The sequence below is a fragment of the Salvia hispanica genome, chromosome 5, assembly GCF_029641045.1.
Source record: "Salvia hispanica isolate PSC_SH4W2 chromosome 5, Shi_PSC_v1, whole genome shotgun sequence".
NCBI classification, from domain to species: Eukaryota; Viridiplantae; Streptophyta; class Magnoliopsida; order Lamiales; family Lamiaceae; genus Salvia; species Salvia hispanica.
The window spans coordinates 28,895,850-28,920,809 of record NC_142696.1 but is presented as its reverse complement, the minus strand read 5'-3'; the positions used below and the strand labels follow the sequence as shown (position 1 = coordinate 28,920,809).

At 36.3% G+C, this 24,960-nt stretch overlaps 3 protein-coding genes and 2 long non-coding RNA genes across 5 annotated transcripts; 1 reads left to right on the top strand and 4 right to left on the bottom strand.

Moving 5' to 3' along the window:
- Nucleotides 1-968: 968 nt before the first annotated feature.
- LOC125191217 (uncharacterized) lies at nucleotides 969-1,925 on the bottom strand. The gene is made up of 2 exons (XR_007171067.2): nucleotides 1,171-1,925; nucleotides 969-1,084 (listed from the first exon to the last, which is right to left on the bottom strand). It is a non-coding gene; the product is annotated as an uncharacterized LOC125191217 (long non-coding RNA).
- A 426-nt stretch (nucleotides 1,926-2,351) lies between these two features.
- On the top strand, nucleotides 2,352-2,789 carry LOC125189556 (uncharacterized). The gene is made up of 2 exons (XM_089059185.1): nucleotides 2,352-2,484; nucleotides 2,590-2,789. The coding sequence occupies exons 1-2, from the start codon at nucleotides 2,352-2,354 to the stop codon at nucleotides 2,787-2,789; spliced, it is 333 nt and encodes a 110-aa protein (XP_088915311.1).
- Nucleotides 2,790-3,081: 292 nt separating this feature from the next.
- LOC125186733 (uncharacterized) lies at nucleotides 3,082-5,031 on the bottom strand. The gene is made up of 3 exons (XR_007170493.2): nucleotides 3,505-5,031; nucleotides 3,290-3,418; nucleotides 3,082-3,203 (listed from the first exon to the last, which is right to left on the bottom strand). It is a non-coding gene; the product is annotated as an uncharacterized LOC125186733 (long non-coding RNA).
- Nucleotides 5,032-6,356: 1,325 nt separating this feature from the next.
- LOC148926594 (protein FAR1-RELATED SEQUENCE 5-like) lies at nucleotides 6,357-7,605 on the bottom strand. Its single transcript, XM_089059184.1, has 3 exons — nucleotides 7,367-7,605; nucleotides 6,806-7,204; nucleotides 6,357-6,729 (listed from the first exon to the last, which is right to left on the bottom strand). Exons 1-3 carry the CDS (start codon nucleotides 7,603-7,605, stop codon nucleotides 6,357-6,359), a joined length of 1,011 nt encoding a protein of 336 aa, XP_088915310.1.
- Nucleotides 7,606-21,025: 13,420 nt separating this feature from the next.
- On the bottom strand, nucleotides 21,026-24,672 carry LOC125188647 (uncharacterized). The gene is made up of 11 exons (XM_048085620.2): nucleotides 24,507-24,672; nucleotides 24,271-24,445; nucleotides 23,858-24,183; nucleotides 23,524-23,767; nucleotides 23,370-23,449; nucleotides 23,091-23,175; nucleotides 22,619-22,750; nucleotides 22,419-22,532; nucleotides 22,198-22,242; nucleotides 21,995-22,076; nucleotides 21,026-21,283 (listed from the first exon to the last, which is right to left on the bottom strand). The coding sequence occupies exons 1-11, from the start codon at nucleotides 24,626-24,628 to the stop codon at nucleotides 21,222-21,224; spliced, it is 1,467 nt and encodes a 488-aa protein (XP_047941577.1). The 5' UTR covers nucleotides 24,629-24,672; the 3' UTR covers nucleotides 21,026-21,221.
- Nucleotides 24,673-24,960: the final 288 nt, after the last annotated feature.

Below are 24,960 nucleotides of genomic sequence, written 5' to 3'. Positions count from 1 at the left end.
AAGGGAGGTTTTTTCTTATAATTTTAGGTTTATTATTTGTTGTATTTTCAATGCGTTCAAGAATTTTTGTTTCCTTGCATTTCTCGACAACAAATTGTATTAGAGATGAGGTTGAGGGGCAGGCCATGGATGAAGGCCAATGATGTGGTGGTATTTCTACGTAACATCATCACCGGCATACTCCAGTCCAGTTTGCAGGTTTGGATTTAGTCATTTCCTATAATTATTATTAGTTTGATTAAATGTGGATTCATTAGTTTGATCCCCATTCATGTATTGTGAATCAAATCGCTCCAAATTTTTATAATTTGTTATTAATTATTTCGAGTTTAATACTCCCTTCGTCCTAAGATAAGTGGGCACAAACTTTTTAGCTCGGGATTTAAGAGCATCCGCAGCGGTGATCGCTTGGACGGACGTCGTCTGTGCCGCTGGCACGGGAAATTCAATTTTTTTTAAAAAAAATTCGAATTTAATTTAAAATTCATTTTTAAATAAAAAAAATATTTTCCCACTTCCCAATAAATTATATCCATTTTCTTCCCACTTTTAATTAATTTTTCAATTTTTTTTTTCCGAAACTCACATTTGCATCTTTTAATACCTCCATTTCCACACAAAATTTCTCACCACGCTACACAATTCTTATCTAAATTCTATCATCAATTCTCAATCTTTCACTCTTACTAAAAAATGTCTGGCTCCGGCGATCATCCTGTAATGGCCGCTCTTTTAATCATCTTAATTCTAAGACTTCCGATGAACTAAGAAACGTTTGTTGCTCCTAGTTATCTTTAATTTAAGAAATGGTTATTGCCTTATGATCATCGACTTGCTTATAATGATATTGCTTAATCGATGACTACAAACGAAAAGGGTATGGGGAATGAACTAAAATGAATTCGTGTTTATTTCTTCGTATTAAATAAAATACACTAACATAAGAGAATACAAGTGTTGACTATGGCTTTAATAAGAATTGTTTTTATACGTATTAAGCATCCATGATTTACAAATGTTAGTGTACATAAATATGTGAAAGTTGGGCCTCTCCTGTTGGCCCAATTTATATCATGGTAGGTACCTGCAATACAAAAACAAGAGTCATTAATCTATGCTCAAATCAAGAAAGACCCACTGCCAAGCTAGTAATGGATATAAAATGCAAACCTGTATGAGGGAAGTAGCCTATTTGACTAAGTGGAGCTGATATGTATATCCTATTTGTGTAACCAAGCACAAACATGGTTAGAGCTTTACTTCATAAAGACACAAGAGAAACAACATACTGCTTCCTTCTGTCTCAAACTTAGTAGCTAAGAAGTGCTCAACACTCAAAACATAGAAACCACTACGTGTACACAAGTTCCTTAAAGTAATGTTAACCCCTCACAATCAGTAAGAAATAAGTTCAAAACTGTAAGCCAAAAGTCCAGATTATCCAATCTGCCGATTTCTTCGAAGAGCAGCTACAATCTGCCTAAATCTAAAACTATGAAACAAGAACAGACTTTGCCTAAAGAAACCACCTAAATAGCTAAGATAGGAAGACTTAGCTTAGGAAGGAGCCATCGGAGACTCTGAACGACGACGGAAAGAAGCTCCGTGAGCTCGAACTGCTCGACGGGCTAGTCCCGGCGCAGCAGCAGTAAACGGCGAAGGGGTGTCGAGACAGCAGCGCTGGCTGTGTGACGGAGGTGACGCCGGCTCGTCGTCGCTCCAGAGCTGGCGGCTGGCGGTGGAGCTACACCGCTGCGATGCAGCAGAGAGAAAGAGAGAGAGGGAGAATGAGAAGGAGGAACGGTCTTCCGACGGCTTGAGGTAGACGCCGACCGGAGTAGTGACCGGCCGACGCTGAGTAGAGAGAACGGACGGCTGATTTCCGATTAGGGATTTGATTCCCTCAATTTGGGATTTTTGAGTATGAAATTTGAGGAAAGTGCCGATGGAAAAAGGAGGAGTATATTGGGGCTGAGTTTAATTAAGTGCTGGGCTTTTCTTTTTTTTAGTTGGGCCTCTTAAATTAAATAAAGGTATGGGCTAAAGAATTTAAAAGTAGTGGACTAAGAAATTAAATAGAGGAGTGGGCTGTTAATAGAATTTTATTATGGATTTTTGGGCCTGCTGTGCAAATTTTAAATCATGGGCCGTCCTAGGTGTTCGGTCAAAATTTAATGTTAAGTGATGGCTCTCGAAATAAATCCCGAGTTGATAACTAAACTTTCAAACTTATTTTAGTGCTTGAATAATTTGCATAGAAGGTAATATTCAAAGGACTCTAGAACTTTTTCTAGAAAAATAAGAAAGAGAATAAAATGAGCACGCACTTAAAATGCATTCATGTTCGCAGAATGGACCTACAGTTCAAGTCTGGAGAGAAAGTTTTCCTGAAAGTATCTCCATCAAATGGGATAACAAGGTTCGGTGTCAAAGGCAAACTAAGGCCGCGTTTCATCGGACCCTACGAAATTCTAGAGGAAGTTGGTCCTGTGGCGTATAGATTGGCGCTACCACCGAGTTTCGGAAATGTGCACAACGTTTTTCATGTGTCACAATTGAGAAAATATGTGTTCGATCCCAAACACATAGTCCACCAAGAAGAAATGGTGTTACGACCAGATTTAAGCTACGAAGAAAAGCCAGAGGCAATCTTGGATCGGAAAGTCAAGGAGCTGAGGAATAAATCTGTTGTGACAGTGAAAGTTCTGTGGAAGCATCACGGCTACGAAGAAGCTACGTGGGAGTTGGAGGACAAAATGAAAGAGAAGTACCCGGAGTTTTTTGAATGACATAAGCAAATTTCGGGATGAAATTTTTGCTAAGAAGGGTAGAATGTAATGGCCGCTCTTTTAATCATCTTAATTCTAAGACTGCCGATGAACTAAGAAACGCTTGTTGCTCCTAGTTATCTTTAATTTAAGAAATGCTTATTGCCTTATGATCATCGACTTGCTTAAATAATGATATTGCTTAATCGATGACTACAAACGAAAAGGGTATGGGGAATGAACTAAAATGAATTCGTGTTTATTTCTTCGTATTAAATAAAATACACTAACATAAGAGAATACAAGTGTTGACTATGGCTTTAATAAGAATTGTTTTTATACGTATTAAGTATCCATGATTTACAAATGTTAGTGTACATAAATATGTGAAAGTTGGGCCTCTCCTGTTGGCCCAATTTATATCATGGTAGGTACCTGCAATACAAAAACAAGAGTCATTGATCTATGCTCAAATCAAGAAAGACCCACTGCCAAGCTAGTAATGGATATAAAATGCAAACCTGTATGAGGGCAGTAGCCTATTTGACTAAGTGGAGCAGATATGTATATCCTAAAATGGAAGTCAGCCCTTGGAATCTTCCCACATCTCCCACCCAACCAAGGCAGCCGTCTCTCTCTCCTAGGTTATCCTACAACAAGAAAACAAAGGGCTTAATTAGTCAAAGAGTACAAGAAAATAGCAGCCCACCCTTTTTAAGAAAGATAACAACAATACTTTATTAATGAGGACTTTCCTCCTTGTGAAAAAAAAAATGGCAGACCAGCTCCTGTGCATAATCCTTGGCAGCCACTACATACACTCCATAGGAAGGAACCTGCCATAATCAAAAGAGACACATAGAAGCAAGAGTACTTATGAACAGGCAAAACACCAAGCTTATTTAAATAAAAGGTGGTGAAGAATCAGCAAAAAGGATTTTGCTGCAATAAGAAAACAAAGGATGAGCTCAGCCCATTCACCTTTAACGATACACCATATGTACAACCTCACACAAGCTGCCAATCAGCCATAATTGAGACAAGACCCCATACACAATATGAACAATAGAGGTTCAAGTAGATTATGAAAGAGAAGCCAACACATAGCTCAAAATAGCAGATACACTCCTGCATATTATCTATCCTGCAGATTTCACATTTTCAAGACTCCTATATATATATGCCTCCCCTTGACCTCACCCCTTTACACAACTTTCCAACCAGCAATAGAGAAAGAGAGTAGTGAGTTAGTGAGAGAGTAAGGCTTCTGCATAGAGTTCTTGCATCAAAGGGAGTTCCTACTCTCCATAGGTAACACCATTCCTCCCTTCTCACAAGTACTTTATGTTAAAACTCAAGCTCACCCTATCCCATAACTTGTCAAAAAGGAACCAGAGAGCAAGTGGGCAAGCTGTGAGTTCTAGGAGCAGAGGAAAAAGGAATCAATAGCCACTGCAAGAGGTAGTACACCTCCATCTTTCTCCCATATAATTCATCATATCATCATATAGAGGCACCACAACTTAGAAACCTCAAATAGCATTTTCTTTCCAAGTAAATCAGTAGAAAAACCAAGCACAAACATGTTTAGAGCTTTACTTCATAAAGAAACAAGAGAAACAACATGCTGCTCCTTCTGTCTCAAACTTAGTAGCTAAGTAGTGCTCAACACTCAAAACATAGAAACCACTACGTGTACACAAATTCCTTAAAGTAATGTTAACCCCTCACAATCAGTAAGAAATAAGTTCAAATCTGTAAGCCAAAAGTCCAGATTGTCCAATCTGCCGATTTCTTCGAAGAGCAGCTACAATCTGCCTAAATCTAAAACTATGAAATAAGAACAGACTTTGCCTAAAGAAACCACCTAAATAGCTAAGATAGGAAGACTTAGCTTAGGAAGGAGCCATCGGAGACTCTGAACGACGACGGAAAGAAGCTCCGTGAGCTCGAACTGCTCGACGGGCTAGTCCCGGCGCAGCAGCAGTAAACGGCGAAGGGGTGTCGAGACAGCAGCGCTGGCTGTGTGACGGAGGTGACGCCGGCTCGTCGTCGCTCCAGAGCTGGCGGCTGGCGGTGGAGCTACACCGCTGCGATGCAGCAGAGAGAAAGAGAGAGAGGGAGAATGAGAAGGAGGAACGGTCTTCCGACGGCTTGAGGTAGACGCCGACCGGAGTAGTGACCGGCCGACGCTGAGTAGAGAGAACGGACGGCTGATTTCCGATTAGGGATTTGATTCCCTCAATTTGGGATTTTTGAGTATGAAATTTGAGGAAAGTGCCGATGGAAAAAGGAGGAGTATATTGGGGCTGAGTTTAATTAAGTGCTGGGCTTTTCTTTTTTTTAGTTGGGCCTCTTAAATTAAATAAAGGTATGGGCTAAAGAATTTAAAAGTAGTGGACTAAGAAATTAAATAGAGGAGTGGGCTGTTAATAGAATTTTATTATGGATTTTTGGGCCTGCTGTGCAAATTTTAAATCATGGGCCGTCCTAGGTGTTCGGTCAAAATTTAATGTTAAGTGATGGCTCTCGAAATAAATCCCGAGTTGATAACTAAACTTTCAAACTTATTTTAGTGCTTGAATAATTTGCATAGAAGGTAATATTCAAAGGACTCTAGAACTTTTTCTAGAAAAATAAGAAAGAGAATAAAATGAGCACGCACTTAAAATGCATTCATGTTTAAGTTTTTTTGACTTCTTAAAGTCTAATTAAGGTATTACCTTATTTTCTAAAGGGACGTCTTCGCAAGTTGTTTAAGACTAAGTCAACGAGATTTCTGAAAGAGACCTTAGTTTGAGGTGCGCATTTCTTTCAAAATGTGAACTTGCCTTTTAGCATGATTATGTGAAAATTGTGCTATTTATGTTTTGTCATGCCATTTTATGTTTTATGGATTACCTATCTACTTGGCTATGCCAATTATGTTTAATCGAATTCGGGTCCCAGTAGGGAAGTAAAGCCTACTCGGACTAGTGTACACCTATGGGGATCGTGAGCTAGCTCTTAAGTTGGCCGGTCCAGTGACCGTCGTGGAATGTGGCCACATTCCCGGTTCACATACGTTTCAGATATGGTATCTATGTTATGTGATTGCGCAATCAATTTTATGAAATGAAAAGAATTTTTGTGACTCGGGCCTTTTAAGTTTCAAACCCCGTGTTCACTCAACTGGCTGACAAAACTTGTTATGCAAATTTCGTTTTCGGCAATGTGCCCACTGAGTATACCAAGTACACAACCCTGCATGTTTCTTTTCTAATGTGCAGGTTGAACGTGTACGAGAAGGCGAAGGTGTTGGGACAAGACTTTTAAATAAGTAGTTAGGTAGCCTAAAGTAGCATGTCTTCATACGTGCTATTTTGTCTTGGACTCTTCCGCTGCAAATCTAGAGTTATGTTCTAGAAAGTGATGAACTTAGCCTTGATACTCTGAATTCATTTTGACTATGTACCCATATGCCTTTGAGACTATTGCTTTAAGTGGTTTCACCCTGTTTATGTTGTCCTATGATTGTTGAGAATTGTTTAGTCACGAATTAGTTACGCTCACTAGTACTAGGGAGTCTGTGGTCGTGACAGAGTGGTATCAGGAATACGAATCCTCACTGGACGTGTAGGTAACAACCCAAGATTTACTATACTTGTCCTTTATTGTGGAGATCTCTAACACATCATCTTTCAACAAACCATCAGTGCTACAATGGTGCAATGCGTCCACTATCCCAGGTTGCACTCTCTTGAACATGTGATCAGTGTACTTTGTTGAAGCATGCTTTTCTAATACCAACTGACTGGAGAACAGTGGTATAATAGTTGAATCCATATAATCTAACTTCGAGCTAGAATTTCTCTGTGCAGCCAAGGCATGATCAAAATTCATGATGAACTCAACTAGATTGGAGCGAGGTCTGGTGAATGTTTTATAAAAGCTATTCTCAGACTCGGAAACATACGTCGTCCTAATAAGAGACCCCATGGGAAAGTCTCTAATAGGCAGGGACCCACATCTCTCTATCGTCAAACATTGTTACAAACCACTCGACATGAAGAAGCTCATAACGCTCCATTACCCCCATCCATGAATCTTCAAACTCTTCCGGCTCTAGTACCTCAGACCACACACAAGCACTAATCTCTTTTTTCAACTCTTCATTTTCTAGACATCTCCTTGGAATTTTGTCGGTAAGTTTAAGCATAATGTGCCACATGCACCATCTATGCTTTGTATCCACCAAAACATCACGAATAGCTGCTCTCATACCTCTATCTTGGTCGGTAACAATCATCTTAGGAGCTTGACCCATGGATTCCAAAAAGTTCTTGAAGAGCCAAGAATAAGATTTTGTGGTCTCATTGGATAAGAGTGCAGCTCCAAATGTGACTGGCTTTCCATGGTTGTCCTTGCCCGTGAAGGGTGAAAATATCATGCAATACCTGTTTCATACATGTAAATGGTAGACTGCAATATTAGAGTCCAAAAACTGCAATATAATACACAATAGACTGCAAATATTAGAGTCCTAATCTACAATGTTATCCAAACAAAAACCTAACACATGGAATGCAGAATTTATATATAAACGAACAAGGCATTACCTATTGGTATTGTATGTGGAGTCGAAGGAGACAACATCACCATACAGTTGATAATTCCGCTTAGATATTGCATCGCACCAGAAAAGCGCTTTCAACTCTTTTGAACTCCCAAGCTGATAGTGATATGTGAAATCAGGACATGCCTTCTTTTTCCTCGCCATTTCATCTAACAACATTTGTGCATCAGAACCTTCGACATAAGTTTTCAGACCTTGGACATAATTCCTAAGTTCTGTCATTGAATTGGTCAAATTGAGATGAACTCAAACTGGATTAAACATGCTGGGTGAAATTTGGCGATAGATATTGCAGAATCGTGAATCAAAATCGAAATTGGTTGAAAATTTGAAGAAATCTAGCGACAAATGCAGAAACGAAAATCTTTGAGAATGGAAGGAAAGAAGGGTAGCGTGAATCTGTTTCTGTATCAAATTATAAAGAGATTTCCCAATTTGCCTTTCAGCCTTTTAATTTGATTAAACAAAAAAAAAAGAGCTGCCACATGGCAGCTTAGCAACGGTCGGATTTCCAGATCCTAGGGCCCCTAATGGTGGTATGGTGTTATATTAAATGGTGTTGTCATTTTAGCACAACCCTATATATATATATATATATATATATATATATATATATATATATTTTGGTCTCTTTCCCATCATAACATCTTTAAATGCATCAAACAACCCTTCGAAGGTTTCAATTGTTTCGTCTTACAATAATGTTGCACCAAACACGGTTGTTTGTTTATGATGATTTACACCGACGAACAAAGCAAGTGGTCTGCCATTTCGATGTTTTCTGTATGTAGTATCAAAGCAAACAACATCACCAAAATGACCAAAATCTTGTATCATTCTAACATCGGTCCAAAATATATTGGTAATTAGATCTTCCACATCCAATTGAATAGCATAGTAAAAATGTGGATCTTCACTTATCATCCTTTGTAAATATTGTAAAACACATCCACTATCTCCTTGTTTAATCTCCAAAGTCCTTTTAGTTCTCAAATAAATTTTCAAATCAATATGAGTAAAACCAAGATGTATTCCGTTGGCTTCCTTTTCCATTACATCTATTATTTTCTTTGGAACCAACCCGCAACTCTGAGCAACATCAACTTGTGTTTGCTGAATATTAGACATTTGTCTAAAACATCTAAACATGTAATATTTTTCCTGATCGCACAAATCATGGCTGTGTTCCTCGACAAACTTCACAATATGAAACTTTCCACTATACCTACAATTGATTTTCATCAAAGCCTTACATCGACACCTAATTTCAGGACGAGGATTCTTAATTGTAACACATCTATTGTTTGTTGCTCTAAAACCTTCCCTGCAACAACAGAAACTAATGTCCAAGATGTTGCCCGTAATTTTATCTCTGTGTCTCACAGATAGTTTTCAAGTTTCGAAACCTATTACCTTAGCATATTTCATATAGAAATCATATGCCTCAACTTCTGTTTCAAACTCATTCCTATCTTAAGAATATGATCTTCTAATACTCCCTCCGTCCCACAAAAGATATCACACTTGTGGGACGACACGAGATTTTAGGAGGTTTTGTTTTGTGTGTTAAATGGAGAAAGAAAATATAATTTTTATATTCATGTGAGAGAGAACTTTTTCCAAAAAAGGAAATGTGACATCTTTTGTGGGACAAACTAAAAAGGAAAGTGTGACATCTTTTATGGGACGGAGGGAGTCCTATATCGTCATCCATACCTGCAAAAGAAAAAATCTTATATTCAATAGTTATTTCCTTTACTCCATGTCAATTTCTTTAAGATAGTAGTTTCATTACAACGTTAAAAGCTAGACAACAAAAATATGTATCTAATTTTATCTTGTTATGTCATTAAAGTTTTGAAGGTATGTGCTAATAATCCAATCCTGTTACAACTCAAAGAAAGTACTCCTCCCGTCCCACAAAAGATGTCACACTTTCTTTTTTAGTTTGTCCCACAAAAGATGTCACATTTTTCTTTTTGGAAAAAGTTCTCTCTCACATTTAACACACAAAACAAAACCTCCTAAACTCTCATGCTGTCCCACAAGTGTGACATCTTTTGTGGGACGGAGGGAGTAAATAATTACTGTGTACTCTGTATTATACTACTCCATCCGTTCCATAGTAATAGAGTCATTTTGCTATTTTGGTACGTTCCATAGTAATAAAGTCATTTCTATTTTTAGTAAAAGTCAACATATTTTTCCATACCTACTTTATTCTCTCTTACTTTATTATCTCTTCATCTCTCTACCTTTTTCATTTTCCACTTTACTCTCCCTTTACTTAACTCACCTAACACAATTTTTCTTAATCTCCGTGCCGAAAAGAAACGCCTCCATTACTATGGAACATAGGGAGTATATTTTATGAGTTGCTCCCTCTGTGATAGTTTTATAAATTAGCTTCAAAGATTTTTAGCAAAATCCATATATTATGACAAAAGAACTAGTCAAAAATTATTTTATTCAAAGTGATAAACATTACTTGAACGTGATTACCTCTTGACATCAACGTAAAGCAGCAGCAGATAAAAAATTTGGTTCTTGAGTTGAGTGATGAAAGGTTTCCCTAAAATTTGGTTCTTGAGCGGAGAGATGAAAGAGTTTCCTAATACGTGAAATCAATACCATATGTAAAGGTAAGGTTTTAGTTTTAAGCCTTTTTAGTCATTATTAAAGATATGGATGTCAATCGGGCCAGTCCATCGGGTTTCGGGCCAACCCTATTCGGGTTGCGGGTCAATCGGGTGCGGGCTAATTGGGCTGTGATTTTTTCGGGTTATAAAAGTTCAACCCTAACCCTAAAAGCTCGGGTTTCGGGCTAGCCAGCGGGCTTATCGGGTTGCTACCGATAAAATTAACATGCGTTCAATCCAATAAATAATGGTGAAAATTAGTTATATTTATAAAATGTAAAATATTTAATTATGATAAATTTGAGATATATTTGCTTAAACTCAAACATAAACATGATTAAATACTAATATTTGAGATTTATGCAAAATAAAACATAAACATCAAGAAATTTTAAAGCATGTTTTTAAAAGTTAAATATATTTTTTAGTGAATTTGAAGTTTCTAATTTATATATCTATTATTATGTTAATAATAATTTACTATATAATTTATATATTTAATATATATAAAATTAAAAGTTATGCTTTTAGTAATCTATATTATAAAATAACCAATGAAGTGTCGAATTAGAGTCAAACAAATAGAACGATAGAAATTGTAGCGGGTTTTTGGGCCAACCCATCGGGTTTTCGGGCCTGGCCCTAACGGGTTGCGGGTTAATCGGGTGCGGGCTAATCGGGCTGTAATTTTATCGGGCTAGAAATTTTCAGCCCTAACCCTGTAAATTTGGCGGGCTATTCGGGCCGGCCCACGGGTTGCGGGCTACATTGACCTCCCTAATTAAAGATTTTCCAAGTGTCTAATTAATATTGGTGTAGCATAAGATGTATCATGAGAATTTATATTTTTAGTCTTTTATTTAATTTTACAAATAGATTCCACATGTTTATTTTTAATTGTTGAATTATGTGATGGATTAGCTTATTTAGGCGATCCACTCCGAAAATCAACTTACCATAAAGCAAATTCAAACATGAAAAATTTATCAATATGATTCTGTGCAAATATTTATGCAAAAGCATATTTCATTGCGTTGAAACATAGGAAATTTTCTATCTTCAACTTTAAAATATACAATGCCTACCAAAACAAATAAAATTCTATGAAAAAAAGGAACTGAGCCACCGAATTCAGCGACAGCCTTAAAAAACTATTTGTGCAGCTCCGTTGTCTACCATAGCCACTGCTTTGGATACAACAACCGAAAGAAATCCGAATGGGTTCATAGTGGCGACATTTATTCTCGGCTCCAAATACCGCATCCTTGGCACCAGAGGGGACACCGGCTCACCCGGAAGAGGCACCGGGATCTCTTCTTTGTGTCATTGGCGAGAATGAGAGTGAGGAGTGAATAGGTGCATGTGCATTAATTGTGCATGTTTAAATATGTAGCTCTAATACCGCCGCAGAATCAGTTGGAAACCAACTCAGACTTCTTTCAGCTATTGTATTTGCAAGGTACCGAGGAGGCTGTATTTGGAGACGAGAATGTCACACGTGAACTGGCAGCGCCACAAAATCAGCAAGAAACCGATTTGGGCTTCCTTCAGTTGTTGTGTCCGAAGCAGCGGCTATGCTGACGACGGAGCTGCACAAACAGTTTGTTAAGGCAGTCGCAGAATTTGGTGGCGCAAATAGTCATTTTACTTTGTTCCCTTTTTCCCCCTCGAAATTTTATTTGTTTTGGAAGGCGTTGTATAATCTAAAGTTTAAGATAAAATATTTCCTATTTTTCAATATGATAGAAATATGCTTTTGTATAAATATTTGCAAAAAATTGCACATATCAAACAAATAAATTTTGCTTGCTTAGCCTATTTTTTGGAAAATAAATTAGTAAAAAAACCAAACAAATAATAAGCTAGTGGAGTAATAAAAAAAACATCATATATATTAGAGCATAATTAAACGGTTTAATTATTTTGAGTTCAACCCCAAAAGTTCATGAAGATAAGAAAAGTAGGATTAAATAATTAAGGATGATAATGAGCGTTGTCTGAGTCCAGGTATTTATTCTGGCCTTTCGCATGAAGATATTCTAGCCACTCGCATGTCGAAAACAGCGACAGCAGAGCAGGTTTCGCAGCCTCCGCCGGTTCAGAACCACTTGTAGTTGCTGCTTCATTTGTGATTTGGCCTAAAATTTTCTTCAGCGCATCAAACTTCTCTACTGCAGCCTGAGGGTTCTTGAGGATCAACCATGCAAGTTGTTAGGTACACGAATGGCCATAGTATAGTTCTAATTTTGCATACTAACTTTAAAAATATGAGGGTTGATCATTGAAACAACCAATCAAGGTTTTAGCGCTCACATTGTTTGATAACTTACTTACCTGTCTCTTCTACGAACATCAACGAAATGATGTCAGATTGTGGGCAATGAACAACATTGTTGTATTATATTAAATAATTTTATATGTTAAATTGAGGTTTATAAAATTATTTAATTTAGTATAATACAACATAGCTTCACTGCCTACAATATGATGCCAGTTTAATTGTCGTCAAGTGGTGGCACATAAGTACATCAGTTAGTTATTTCAGCACTAGAATCATTTCAGCACTAGAATCTTGACTGGTAGTAAAAACTGACAAGTAAATAATTTGATACTTTATAAACTAATTCTAAAAATTTTATGAAAATTTGAAATTTATAAGAAAGCACCTCTATATAGAATAAAATAATTATATCAAATTCTCCATATACCTCACCTAGTAGATGGAGGTTCCCATACGCCTTAGCTCCAGCTGTATTGCTTCTGCATTTACGAAACAGGGGTATTATAGACATTATAGACTAAATCATACACTTGTAGTTAAAAAATATTTTTTATTCTATTTCTTATAGAATAAAGCTAATTCTCCAATCCCAATCTACTTTGGTTTCTATCTTAGATTTATTTTGGGAATTTACATTTGAATTTTGGAAAATCATCCTATGAGATTTTCCAAACTCATGAACCTTCAATATATACTCCTAGTAGATACTAACAACAATGGATTTATATGTATGATTCGATTACACGGTGAGAAGTTATTACGCAATAAGTATGTGTACTATTTTTTTATGCTATGTAATTAAATGCTTAAAATGAAATTCAATTAAGAATCTAAATCATATTCTTGTGTACGTTGTAGCTGTAATTCGCCATTTGCAACTCCAATACATACAAATAAATAAATGAATAAGATATATTACCCATTGATGGTAAATGTACTTGGGGAGGAAGATCCCTGAGCTCTCTTGTTCACTAGTGGCAATATACCATCGTTTTTTCTATCTAAAATGTCCAACAAACAAATGTCGTTCAAAATATCAATTATGTATATAAGATATAATAATATTACCCAATTACACTCACTTTTGAAACTTTCAAATTATCTATAAACTTTGTGTAGTTAACAATATTTGAATAAATGAGGAAAATTAAAGGTGGTGTTTTTGAAAAAGTAAACGTACACTAGGAGTCAATCAGCTTAAACGATGTTGTTGTAATTATTATAACTTTTGTCGTGCACGACTAATCCGTATTTAGTTTTCAACCTGCTATAATTTGACTGAGAATCTTTTGATATTGTTAACTATGCTATGAGTAAACTTATAGTAATATTTTTTATATCAAGAGTGTGAGACTAAAATCATTATATAAAATAGAAATTGAGAAAACATAGTTTTATTACCCACCATTACTCCCTTATAAAAATAAATAATAATACAATTAATAATAAACGTTTAAAAGTTTAAAGAAAAATAACTTACATTTGAGCGGTATGAATTCCTCTCTCCTTAGCTTTTGTCCGGTCTTCCCAAGTCTAAATTTCTGTTTGCAATTAACAAAATAAAAATTACTTTGAAATAAATCAAACTAATGGTACTCAATAACTTTTTAAAATGAACTAAAATACTCCTCCGTCCCATCGAAGATGATCCACTTTCATTTTTCGTCCGTCACAACACAGATGACTCCTTTCTTATTTAGGAAATAATTAAAATATTCAATTTTCTTTTCTCTTTCTTACTTTATTCATCTCTCCGATTTTTAAATATCCAACAACATTTTCTCTCTCTTACTTTTTTCATTTCTCCTACTTATGAACACTCAACAATCTTTTATTTTTCTTACTTTATTCCTATCTCCTTCTTTTATGCATTCAACAACTTTCTCTCTCCCTTCTTAAACACTTTACAATAAGTATGCATAAAATCTTGTGCCGTCACAAAAAATGGTCATCTTTCATGGAACGGAGTGAGTTAAGAATAAGAACATATATAGAATATATAAGACCTGCAAGTGGCTCTTGATTTGGAAAAGAGTTATTCCTTCTACCCCCATCAATTCTGAAATAGATTTAGGCGTTGCCTCTGCAACCATATAATTAATTAAAAAACAAATTCTGTCAGCACAAAAACATTAGCAATTCGAATAAAATTAACATTATTCAAATAAGTTTTCAATGTAAAATAATCATAATTGTGGATGTGTCAAACATAGGTATCATCGTCGAATTTTCAGTATTTTGCTATTTTGACGAATCATTACGCAAAAGCATATTTCATCGCATTGAAAAATAGGAAGTTTTTATCTCCAACTTTAGAATATACACCGCGTATCAAAACAAATAAATTCCGTGGAGAAAAAGGGAACAAAGTAAAATTACTAGTTTCACCACCGAGATCAGCGACAGCCTTAACGAACTGCTTGTGCAGCTCCGTCGTCCACCGTAGCCGCTGCTTCGGACACAACTGCTGAGGGAAGCCCGAATCAGTTTGCTGATTCTGTGGCAACCACAGTTCACGGGTGATATCCTCGGCACCAGCAGGGGACGCGGCCCACCCGGAAGAGCCAGCGCGATATCTTTTTGTTGCCATTGGAGAGAGAAAGAGCGAGAACAGAGAGAGTGTGTGTAAAGAAGTGAGTGAGTGCACCGTACATATATATATACATATGCGATGCGATTGTAAATATGTGTGGTAGGGTGTGATGTATGCGGATTTTTACGTAGGCTCTGCAACTTGGAATGTTTTTATCCTACACACTATTTTAACATTGCTTTTTGCTTCACCACATTCAATTCATCATCTATGAAACATTTCCTCATTACTCGTCACTTTTTCTTGTGAGCTGCCCACACCCCATCTTTTTGACTTTATATTTACTTGGGTGTCAACTTCAAATTTATGATTCGTGTGTAGGATTTACATGTAAGTGCTTTGGCATTTTATCTTTTTAATTATTACTCCTGCCATCTCATATTATGGGTCCTAATTTTTCATTTTAAGATATCACTTATTAATAGTCTCATTTCATTTTTAAAAATTTTGATAATAGTATCGCATCTACTGACACACTTCACTCATATTACATTATAAAATACTCCATCTATCCCTTAAAAATAAATTTTTTTGAAATGAGACGAGTTTTAATGCAAAATTAGGAAAGTAAGAGATAGTAAAAAAAGTTTGTTAGTAGAAAATGAGTCCCACCTCATTAGAGAGAAAAAATTTCCTTAACTGAAAAGTTTCTATTTTAAGGGAACGGACCAAAAAGAAAAGAGTACTTTCTATTTTCAGGGGACGGGAGGGACTAATTATAAAGATAGGACATATCCATAAAAGATATCACACTTTCCTTTTTAATTTGTTCCACAAAAGATGTCACATTTTCTTTTTTGGAAAAAGTTCTCTCTCACATGAATATAAAAATTATATTTTTTCTCTCTATTTAACACACAAAACAAAACCTCCTAAAATCTCGTGCCGTCCCACAAGTGTGACATCTTTTATGGAACGGAAGGAGTGCTAACTTTTCAATCTACTTTTTTTCACAATTTTTAAAACCTATGTCGGGATAAAATGAGACACATAATAAGAAATAAGAGTATTATTATTAAAATTTTGATTGAATAACCACACCACCACATAACTATATATCTAGACCACTAAATTTTTTATTTAATATAATCTTACCCCTAACAAAAAAGTATTAATAATATACATAGTAGTTATATACTACTATAGAATCAATTTTACTATAAATTCAGGTGTGAGTATTCGGGATACCAACATCACATGTCAATTTAGGTGTGTTCACAATACCAGTATCATACATTAAATCGGAGTGAGTAGGAGAATGAATGAATTTTGTTTACGGATATCTATAAATACTCGATTTGACAGACCTAGTCATTAGACTTTGGTTGGTCTCATTTTCATAATTTGTCATGCTTCAATGAATGACATAGACTGATAGACATATGCGAGGTCGCAAATCGGCCGACCCCACTATCTGACCACGAATATAAGAAACTTCTTAAAATTTGGTCTCCTGAGTTTTCGTTGACTCCACGTGCAACAGCTCTGTCCCGTTCGACCCACCTATGCCGGTCATATTGCAACTAAGTCTGTTTAAGAATTAATGAAGCAAGACAACATTTGTGTGCATAAGCAGAAGCCCAATAACCCGTAGAAATTGTGCCTGAACTTATAACTGGTTGAATTAACTGTAATTGGGCCTGGGCTGAAAAGCTAAACAAGAATTAATGAAGTTGCGCTAAAGTTGCAGAAGCCGAACGACCCAAACAAAGTTTCAGGATTGCATAAACCCAACAGGTCAACACTCATAAAGTGAAAGATGTGTATAAAATATATTAGAGTGAAATAATAAAACTTATTTTTCCAATTTCTATATTATTTATAAAATTTGTGTGGTTTACAATATTTGCCGAAATGAGAAAAACTAAAGGCAGTGTTTTTGAAAAACTAAACATAAACTAGCCGCAAATCAACTTAAACGATATTGTTGTAATTTATACATATATAAAGGACGAGTTTGGTCATTATTTGAATATTTATATACTGCCGTTTTTGAAGTTGACATTAAATTTCAAGCGTCATTTGCAACTTCATTATATATATGAAAATGGTTTCTAGATTATAACACTAAATGATATGACTATCTAAATTTTCTAAGCGTTTTTTTATGAAACGGTTGGCTAATTTAACAAGATAATGAGGCCATGCTAACTAATTAATACTCCCTCCGTTCTATTTTAGGAGTCCCGGTTTACCATTTTTAGGTGTCTCACTTTAGGAGTCTCAGTTAGAATATTTCATAAATGGTATTAGGCCTCATATTCCACTAACCTTTTCCCACTCACATTTTATTATAAAACTAATATAAAAAAGTAGGACTCACATTCCACTATCTTTTTTCACCAACTTTCCTTCACATTTCTTAATACGCGTGCCGAACTCAACCGGGACTCCTAAAGTGGGACGGAGGGAGTACTAATTAATTATGAGAATGAATACTCCTACGCCATAGATAATTAATTATGAGAATTAATTGTGAGACAAAATACTAATTACTCCCTCCGCGAATAGGAGCCTTGTTTTATCATTTTAGTCCGTCCGCGAATAGAAGTCCTGGTTCATTAATACTATAATTGGTAAAGAGACCCCACATTCCACCAACTCATTTCACTCACATATAATTTAAAAACTAATTTATACAAGTGGGTCTCATATTCCACTAACTTTCTTCCACCCAATTTTCTTAACATTTCTTAAAACCCGTGTCGGAATGAAATGAGACTCCTATTCGCGGACGGAGGGAGTATGTACTAATATTTGTGTATTACCGACGTTTCATGCGATTAATGAATTCTTAATGTGATTAAATTAATTCCAAAATAATTAAATTAATATGCAATTCATTATTATAATTTTATCCTAAATGACGAATGTGAAAGGTTTTGATAAAGTCTTATGGTTATTTTTTTTGCCTATAAATATGACATTTAGAGGCTTACTATCCACACACACCTACTTATCTTATATAATAAACTCGAGCTTGATATTTTGGTTCTTACTAGGAAGAAAGGTTGACACCATGGAACCATTCCATACCTTGCTCAATAATCTGGAGTGCTCAATTTATTCGGTTATCAAAAATTGTTGCATTCATATTTATAAAGCTACAAAACCAATATCATCCATTATAGTGTGTTTTTCATGATCGTGCGGTATTGTTTTGTGCGTTGTTATAAATTTGTATGCAAATTATATGGAATCATTAAGTACAAACATTTTTTTTCTTAGGGCGTTAGAATTCGAACAACTTTGCTGCGATTTTTACATGAAAGGTTCGGTGCAATACTTAAGGAAGGGAGGGTTTTTCTTATAATTTTAGGTTTATTATTTGTTGTATTTTCAATGCGTTTAGAAAATTATTTTTTTTCTTGCATTTTTCGACAACAAATTGTATCAGAGATGAGGTAGAGGGGCAGGCCATGGATGAAGGCCAATGATGTGGTGGTATTTCTATGTAGCATCATCACCGGCATACTCCAGTCCAGTTTGCAGGTTTGGATTTAGTCATTTCCTATAATTATTATTAGTTTGATTAATTGTGGATTCATTAGTTTGATCTCCATCCATGTATTGTGAATCAAATCGCTCCAAATTTTTAGAATTTGTTATTAATTATTTCGAGTTTAATACTCCCTCCGTCCCAAGATATATATGTGGGCACAAATTTTTTAGCGCGGGATTTAAGAGGATCCGCATCGGTGATCGTTGGGACGGACGTCGTCCGTACCACTGGCATGGCGCTGCTTAATGCATCGAGCACGTCAGTGCCGCTGAGCAAGCTGGCGTGGCACGACGGGATTGGCCAACGGCTATGCCGTTGGAAAATTCAATTTTTTTTAAAAAAAAATTCGAATTTAATTTAAAATTCATTTTTAAATAAAAAAAATATTTTCCCACTTCCCAATAAATTATATCCGTTTTCTTCCCACTTTTAATTCATTTTTCAAATTTTTTTTCCCGAAACTCACATTTGCATCTTTTAATACCTCCATTTCCACACAAAATTTCTCACCACGCTACACAATTCTCATCTAAATTTTGTCATCAATTCTCAATCTTTCACTCTTACTAAAAAATGTCTGGCTCCGGCGATCACCCCTCCGACTCCCGCAGTTGGAACCACGAATGGTTTGGCTCACAACCATTCCCTAGTCCGGAAATGCAATTCTTGACCCCTCCTCAAACCCAAGGTTCTCAAGTTCCAGGTGGCTACCGGCTTTACCCGGTGGACGACCAAGATGCCCTCGATGGGCGATACGGATGGGCACCCGAACCCGGATCGGGAGGGAGCGGCGGCTCTCAAACTCCTCCTACTCCTACTCCTCGTGATGTCCGCACTCCATACACTCCATCGGAGATGAATTGGTTATTCAAAGCCTATTTGATTATCTCCGAAGATCCAGAGGTTGGCACGAACCAAAGCGGGGATAGATTTTGGTGGTGCGTCTCTCGTCCGTACAATGAAAACTGGCCGGATGAAACCATCTATCGCAATGAGAGTATGGTGCGTAATGGCATCTTCAGAGCCAACGACGAAATCCAAAAGTTCCAGGGGTATTACCTCCAGGAAGCCCGACGAGCTCAACATCATCAGTGCCACCATGGCGACCTACCAATCCTAACATTACAAACCGTTCAAGTACCTCAGCACTTGGCAGGAGGTGCGCCATCATCAGAAGTATAAGGGAGGCGTATTATCCTCCTCCAGCAAACGATCGAGGTCGGTATCCCTATCCGAGGCCGGCGAGGATGAGGTGGATAGCCAGCTTGCCGGAGCTAACTTAGTGGTAGCCCCGATGCCGGCCCGGGCAGTTCCGAACGCCGGCCGCAAGGAATGAAGAAGGCGATGGCCAACCGCCGTCGCGCCGCGACTTCATCCGCCCCTGCTCCCGCTCCCTTTGTGCCACCTCAACCCCCCACCAACTCGTTGTGGACCCTTTTGGCTCAACTCAATTTGGCCGATAGGTCTCGGATGACTCCCGAGCAACTTGATTCACATTTGGCAATGAGACGGAGTTCGGGTGCCCGCGACTAGTCTTCCATGAGGTATTTTTTAGCTTTTAATTATGCAATTTTTAATTTGTAGGATTTTAATTATATATTTTTTATTTTTTATGATTTTAATTATGTAGTAATTTTTATTTTTAGGATTTTAAGTTTGTAATTTTTATTTTTTAGGATTTAATTATATAATATTTATATTTTAATGTACTTTTATATTGTAGAAATGTTTTTAGTAATTGAAGTATTTAAATTAAATAATGGAATGGTGCGACCCTTGAGCATGTCCTTGCGTAAGATCATGGATGTGGGTGTTGTGCTCTTGAGGAAGAGCATGGAGTAAAAAATTAATAAAAGTGGGTCCGGGTCCACATCCATGCTCTTGCCAAAGAGCATGGAGTAAAAGTCCGGGTCCACATCCATGCTCTTGCCAAAGAGCATGGATGTGGATTCTCTAAGGAAATGAGATTTTGTTAGTAAAGTGAAAAGTGAATAAAGTAGAGAGAAAAAGTAAGAGAGAGAATACCAAAAAAGGAAATAACTCACTTATTTTGGGACGTCCCAAAAAAGAATGTGAGTCGCTTATCTTGGAACGGAGGGAGTATATTTTAGTTGTATAATTCATAGTTTGCATTACATTTTTTGTTTATAATTTTAGATAATACATAGTATTATTTCTGATTTCATTAAAATCAATTTTGTAATTTAAATTGAATGAATTAAAATATCTTAACATGTGTATCGCAGAGGTGTGAAACTAGTTATTATAGCTTTTGACATGCATGGCTAAAACGCAATTACTTTTCATTGCTTAAATTTGACCGAAATTCTCTTGATATTGTCAACTACACTATATGCCTATAAAATTATTTCTAACAAAAATCGAGTTTTTCTAACAAGACATCGAGCCGATAATTAATTCCACGGAGTGATTGCAACTATCCTAAATAAATCAATACTCAAAAATGAAAATTAATTTCATCTTTCTCGCATCAAACTTTATGTGTATTTACATTTAAGTTTTAACTAAACCGCACTTCTTTATGTTAGAGTTTTATCCAAAAAAGAACAAAAATAAAATTATAGATTAGTTATTTGTTGAAAAACATTACGGTGTTGCAAGTGCCATGGATATTCCTCCATACTTCATAGTACAAAAGAATTAATAATCTTTTAATTAAAGGAATGTATCATGTACAACTTTGATTTTCTTTTTCTGTTTTCAATTACTATATTTATTTATCTAACCATTAGTCCTAAAAATCATATTTTTAGATCCATTGCTCAACTCAGCCAATAATTAGAATCAATGTTATGTCTGGTTTCAATGTAGAAGAACATCGGCCGATGCAGCCCGCTTTAAACCTTTTCCATTAGTGGCTTTTTCTGCAAAATATATTGCCAAAATTAGTACTTATGCGACTATCAAAAATAATTTCAATAATTAATTTATATCCTTGATATTTCAATTTAATTAGCACTTGCACAAATTTCTGTATGAACTGAAGTTCGTCCTATTCATAATTAACTACGCAAAAAGCAAAATTGCAGTCCTAACTAATTAAGATATGATGTAGATTTGAACAAATATAAAAATATCTTATTTCAAACTGAAATAAAAATTTGTCACTTATTTTCACTTTTGGTCATCTTGCATATTTGTTACTTTTTACTTTTACTATTTTTGGTAGTGGATCCCACGTTCCACTAACTCATTTTCACTTATATATAAGATTCGAATTTCATTAATTTTTTCAACTCACTTTCTATTACATTTCTTAAAATTCTGTCAGGTCAAATAGTGACAAATTATTAGAGACATATGGAGCATAAAAATATACTATCAAAGGTTACTTGTACTTCCTCTATCCCAAAAAAGTAAACTGGTTTTATCATTTTGGATTGTACTCCAAAATTAGACAAAGTCTAAATATGGAATATTTTTAACCAATTACAAAACACTAATAATAAGGACCTCACAATCCACAGACACTATTTCCATTATATTTTTCCTCTCTTTCTTACCTTTCTGATTTGTCTCTTACTTTATAATTGCATATTAACGCAGGTAAGAAATAAAATAAGTAAAAGTTTTACCTGGAGACTTTGTTAGCCCTTTCATTGGTTCAAAGCATCGGTATGTGTAGCCAATAAAACTCAAGTCATTTGAATTATGAAACTGCCATATATATACATATGAGAACAAAGTAAAATTAGTAATTCAAATAACAGTTAGATACCAAGGCAATTTAAATGCAAAAGGCAGCTTCATTTTCAATTCAGGAAGTGAGATTACAGACCTTCCTCCAAGCCACTGTTCGAGATTTTTCTGGCTGGAAATCCACCTTCAAAATACACCAGAAATAGCATAATGAAGCTATGTGAATTGGGACTACTAGAGTTGAAATGAATTAACTTCATGATCAATAATAAAATGCTCAACTAGAAACAAGAGCATTTAAAAGGAGACTATGTTTTCAATCATAGTTCAAGTGAAGAAGAAAATGTACAAGAGTCTTACCTCATCCTGTTCGAAAAAATTTTGGGTGTCAAGCTCCCCATTTACCTCCGGCCTGTATGCAGCTTCCGTGTCGTAGATGTTGTCCCACTCTATTTGTTGGAACCATGGATGAGCCTGAACAATGAACATTATACAGTCAAAATAGTATGTAGGCATAAAGATTGTTTTAACAAGTTTGAAATCATGGTGAGGAATTGCACCTTTATTTCACCCACGCCACGAGAACCTATCCGATCATCTACATTGCATAGCAATCTGCAGATCAGGTCCTTTGCGCTCGGAGTTAGCCTACTGTCACTCGGAAACTTCAGGTGGTTTTTCCAGTGCACAATCTGTTTTTGGATAATGAAGTTTCTATCATTCATGCAATCATAAAGGAAGCCATTTTCATGTTTTGGGGGTTTTAAAGTAAACAATACATAAAGAAACTTTTCCATGTAATTGATAAGTAGACTACAATAAGTTTCTGCTGCAAAAAGGGAATGAATAGTTTCAAGCCTTTGAAGGAAATGGAAAGAAAGAACAACGAGAACTCGGTTTGCCATTTTTTTTCTATGTAGAAGTAATTTTATACTCTTTATCAACTAGAAATACAACTCATAAACAGATATACTCATAGATTGATGAAACTGGGCATATAAAAACATGTAAACGAACCAACACGATAATCACCTTTTTGCACGTTGTTACAGGATTGTCAGAGTAGAACGGGGGATAGCCAATAAGCATCTCATACATAATGCAACCAAGTGACCACCTGAAAGCTTTCAGAATCAGTCGTATCACTTTCAACTTTTCATGATCACAGAACCATGACGAGCAACAACTTTACTACAAATCTTTTCATCAAACAATCGCAGGAAGAAAGAAGCTCAATTGCTTTGAAAGACCGGGAATGTAGAGCAAAAGATGACAAAATTTTGAAGTAATACTTGGAGCAAGAAAACTAACCAATCACACTCTACCCCATAACCTTTCTTAACCAATACTTCAGGCGCAATATAGTCGGGCGTCCCAACCGTTGAAAAGGCCTGTTGTAAGAAGAATAGTTTCTCAGAATCAGACTGCATAAAGATACAATATAATTCATGCTCTTTCCAAATACCTGTGTCCTCCTGCTCTTTTGCCAGTGCTCTAGTTTTTCGCGAGAACTCTCCCATTGGCTTTCATCTCCTTTGTCAGGTACACAATCATTCTCACTTCCTGGTTCCCTCGACTCCTTTTTATCGACCAGCTCTTTCCCATTTAACGAGTCAAGATTCGAACAGTCAATGGACTTGCAGAGGCCAAAATCAGACAACTTCAGGTGACCATTTTTGTCCAAAATAAGGTTGTCAGGTTTAATATCCCTGTGGATAGCAAGGGAATGTCTCATGAACATACTTTAATTGCCACATTCCAAGTTTAGTTTGTCAATTTTCCACAATGGAATCGCGAACCTGTGAATGTAGTTGCGCTCGTGGATAGATTCTATAGCCAGAACAGCTTCTGCAATATAAAACCTCGCCACATTTTCAGTCAAAACGTCCTCTCGCATAAGCAAAGTCATCATGTCACCACCATGCAGATATTCCATGACCAAGTAGAGATACTCGGCATCTTGAAACGAACAATAAAGCTTCACGATGTAGTCACTGACAACTTCCACCAATAAATTCCTTTCGGATTTGACATGTTCAACCTGTCCTCTTCTCAGCATTTCAGACTTTTTCAACTTCTTCATCGCATATACGTTGCCAGTTAATTTCTCCCGGCACAATATCACCTTTGATTTCAATAGCCCAACAGTAATCAATTAGTTGAGATATTAAACGAATCAGTATTGAGAGACTACAACGATGAAATATAAAACCTCTCCAAAAGCGCCTCTTCCTATGATGGTTAAGAGGTCGAAGTCAGTAACAGAAGTTCTGTTTCGCCTCAATCGCATGTATTCAGTCTCTTTGCGCTCCAGCTCCTTCAAAACGTTCATCTGTTCTTCCTCGGATTCGCCGGAAGCAGCCAGCAGCTTTTGCAGCAATTGACGCCTGCGATTTGCATACACATGATCGGAAATCTGGAAAATAAAATTATGAAAATTTGAATTACCTTTGCCTGCGTTCCTCGATGGCTTTGGTAAGGGCCTTGTAATGATTCTCGATGAGTTTCTTGGCGGCGGCGGCGCGTTGGAGGGTGGAAATGGATGCGAGCTCCGTCGATTGCTCCTCCATTTCCTCCTCCGCTTCGCCTCCGTTAAATTGCCGGAGAGGGAAGCGGATCAGAAATGCAGACACATTCGACTTAAGAGAAATTAATCATTATAAATATTGGGTTTGCACTGCTTACGTGGCCGATATTTAAGTTGATGGTATCATATCATATACTACTACGTGATTTATTTATTTTCTATGCTATTCAACAAAGATGTGAGAATGTCATTTTCAAAATTACATATTTAGGACTTATACTTATCACGACGCACGTTTGCGGTCCCTATACTTACAAAATATCATTTGCAGTCTCTATACTTGTATTTATGCACATTTTAAGGTTCTTTTCTTTT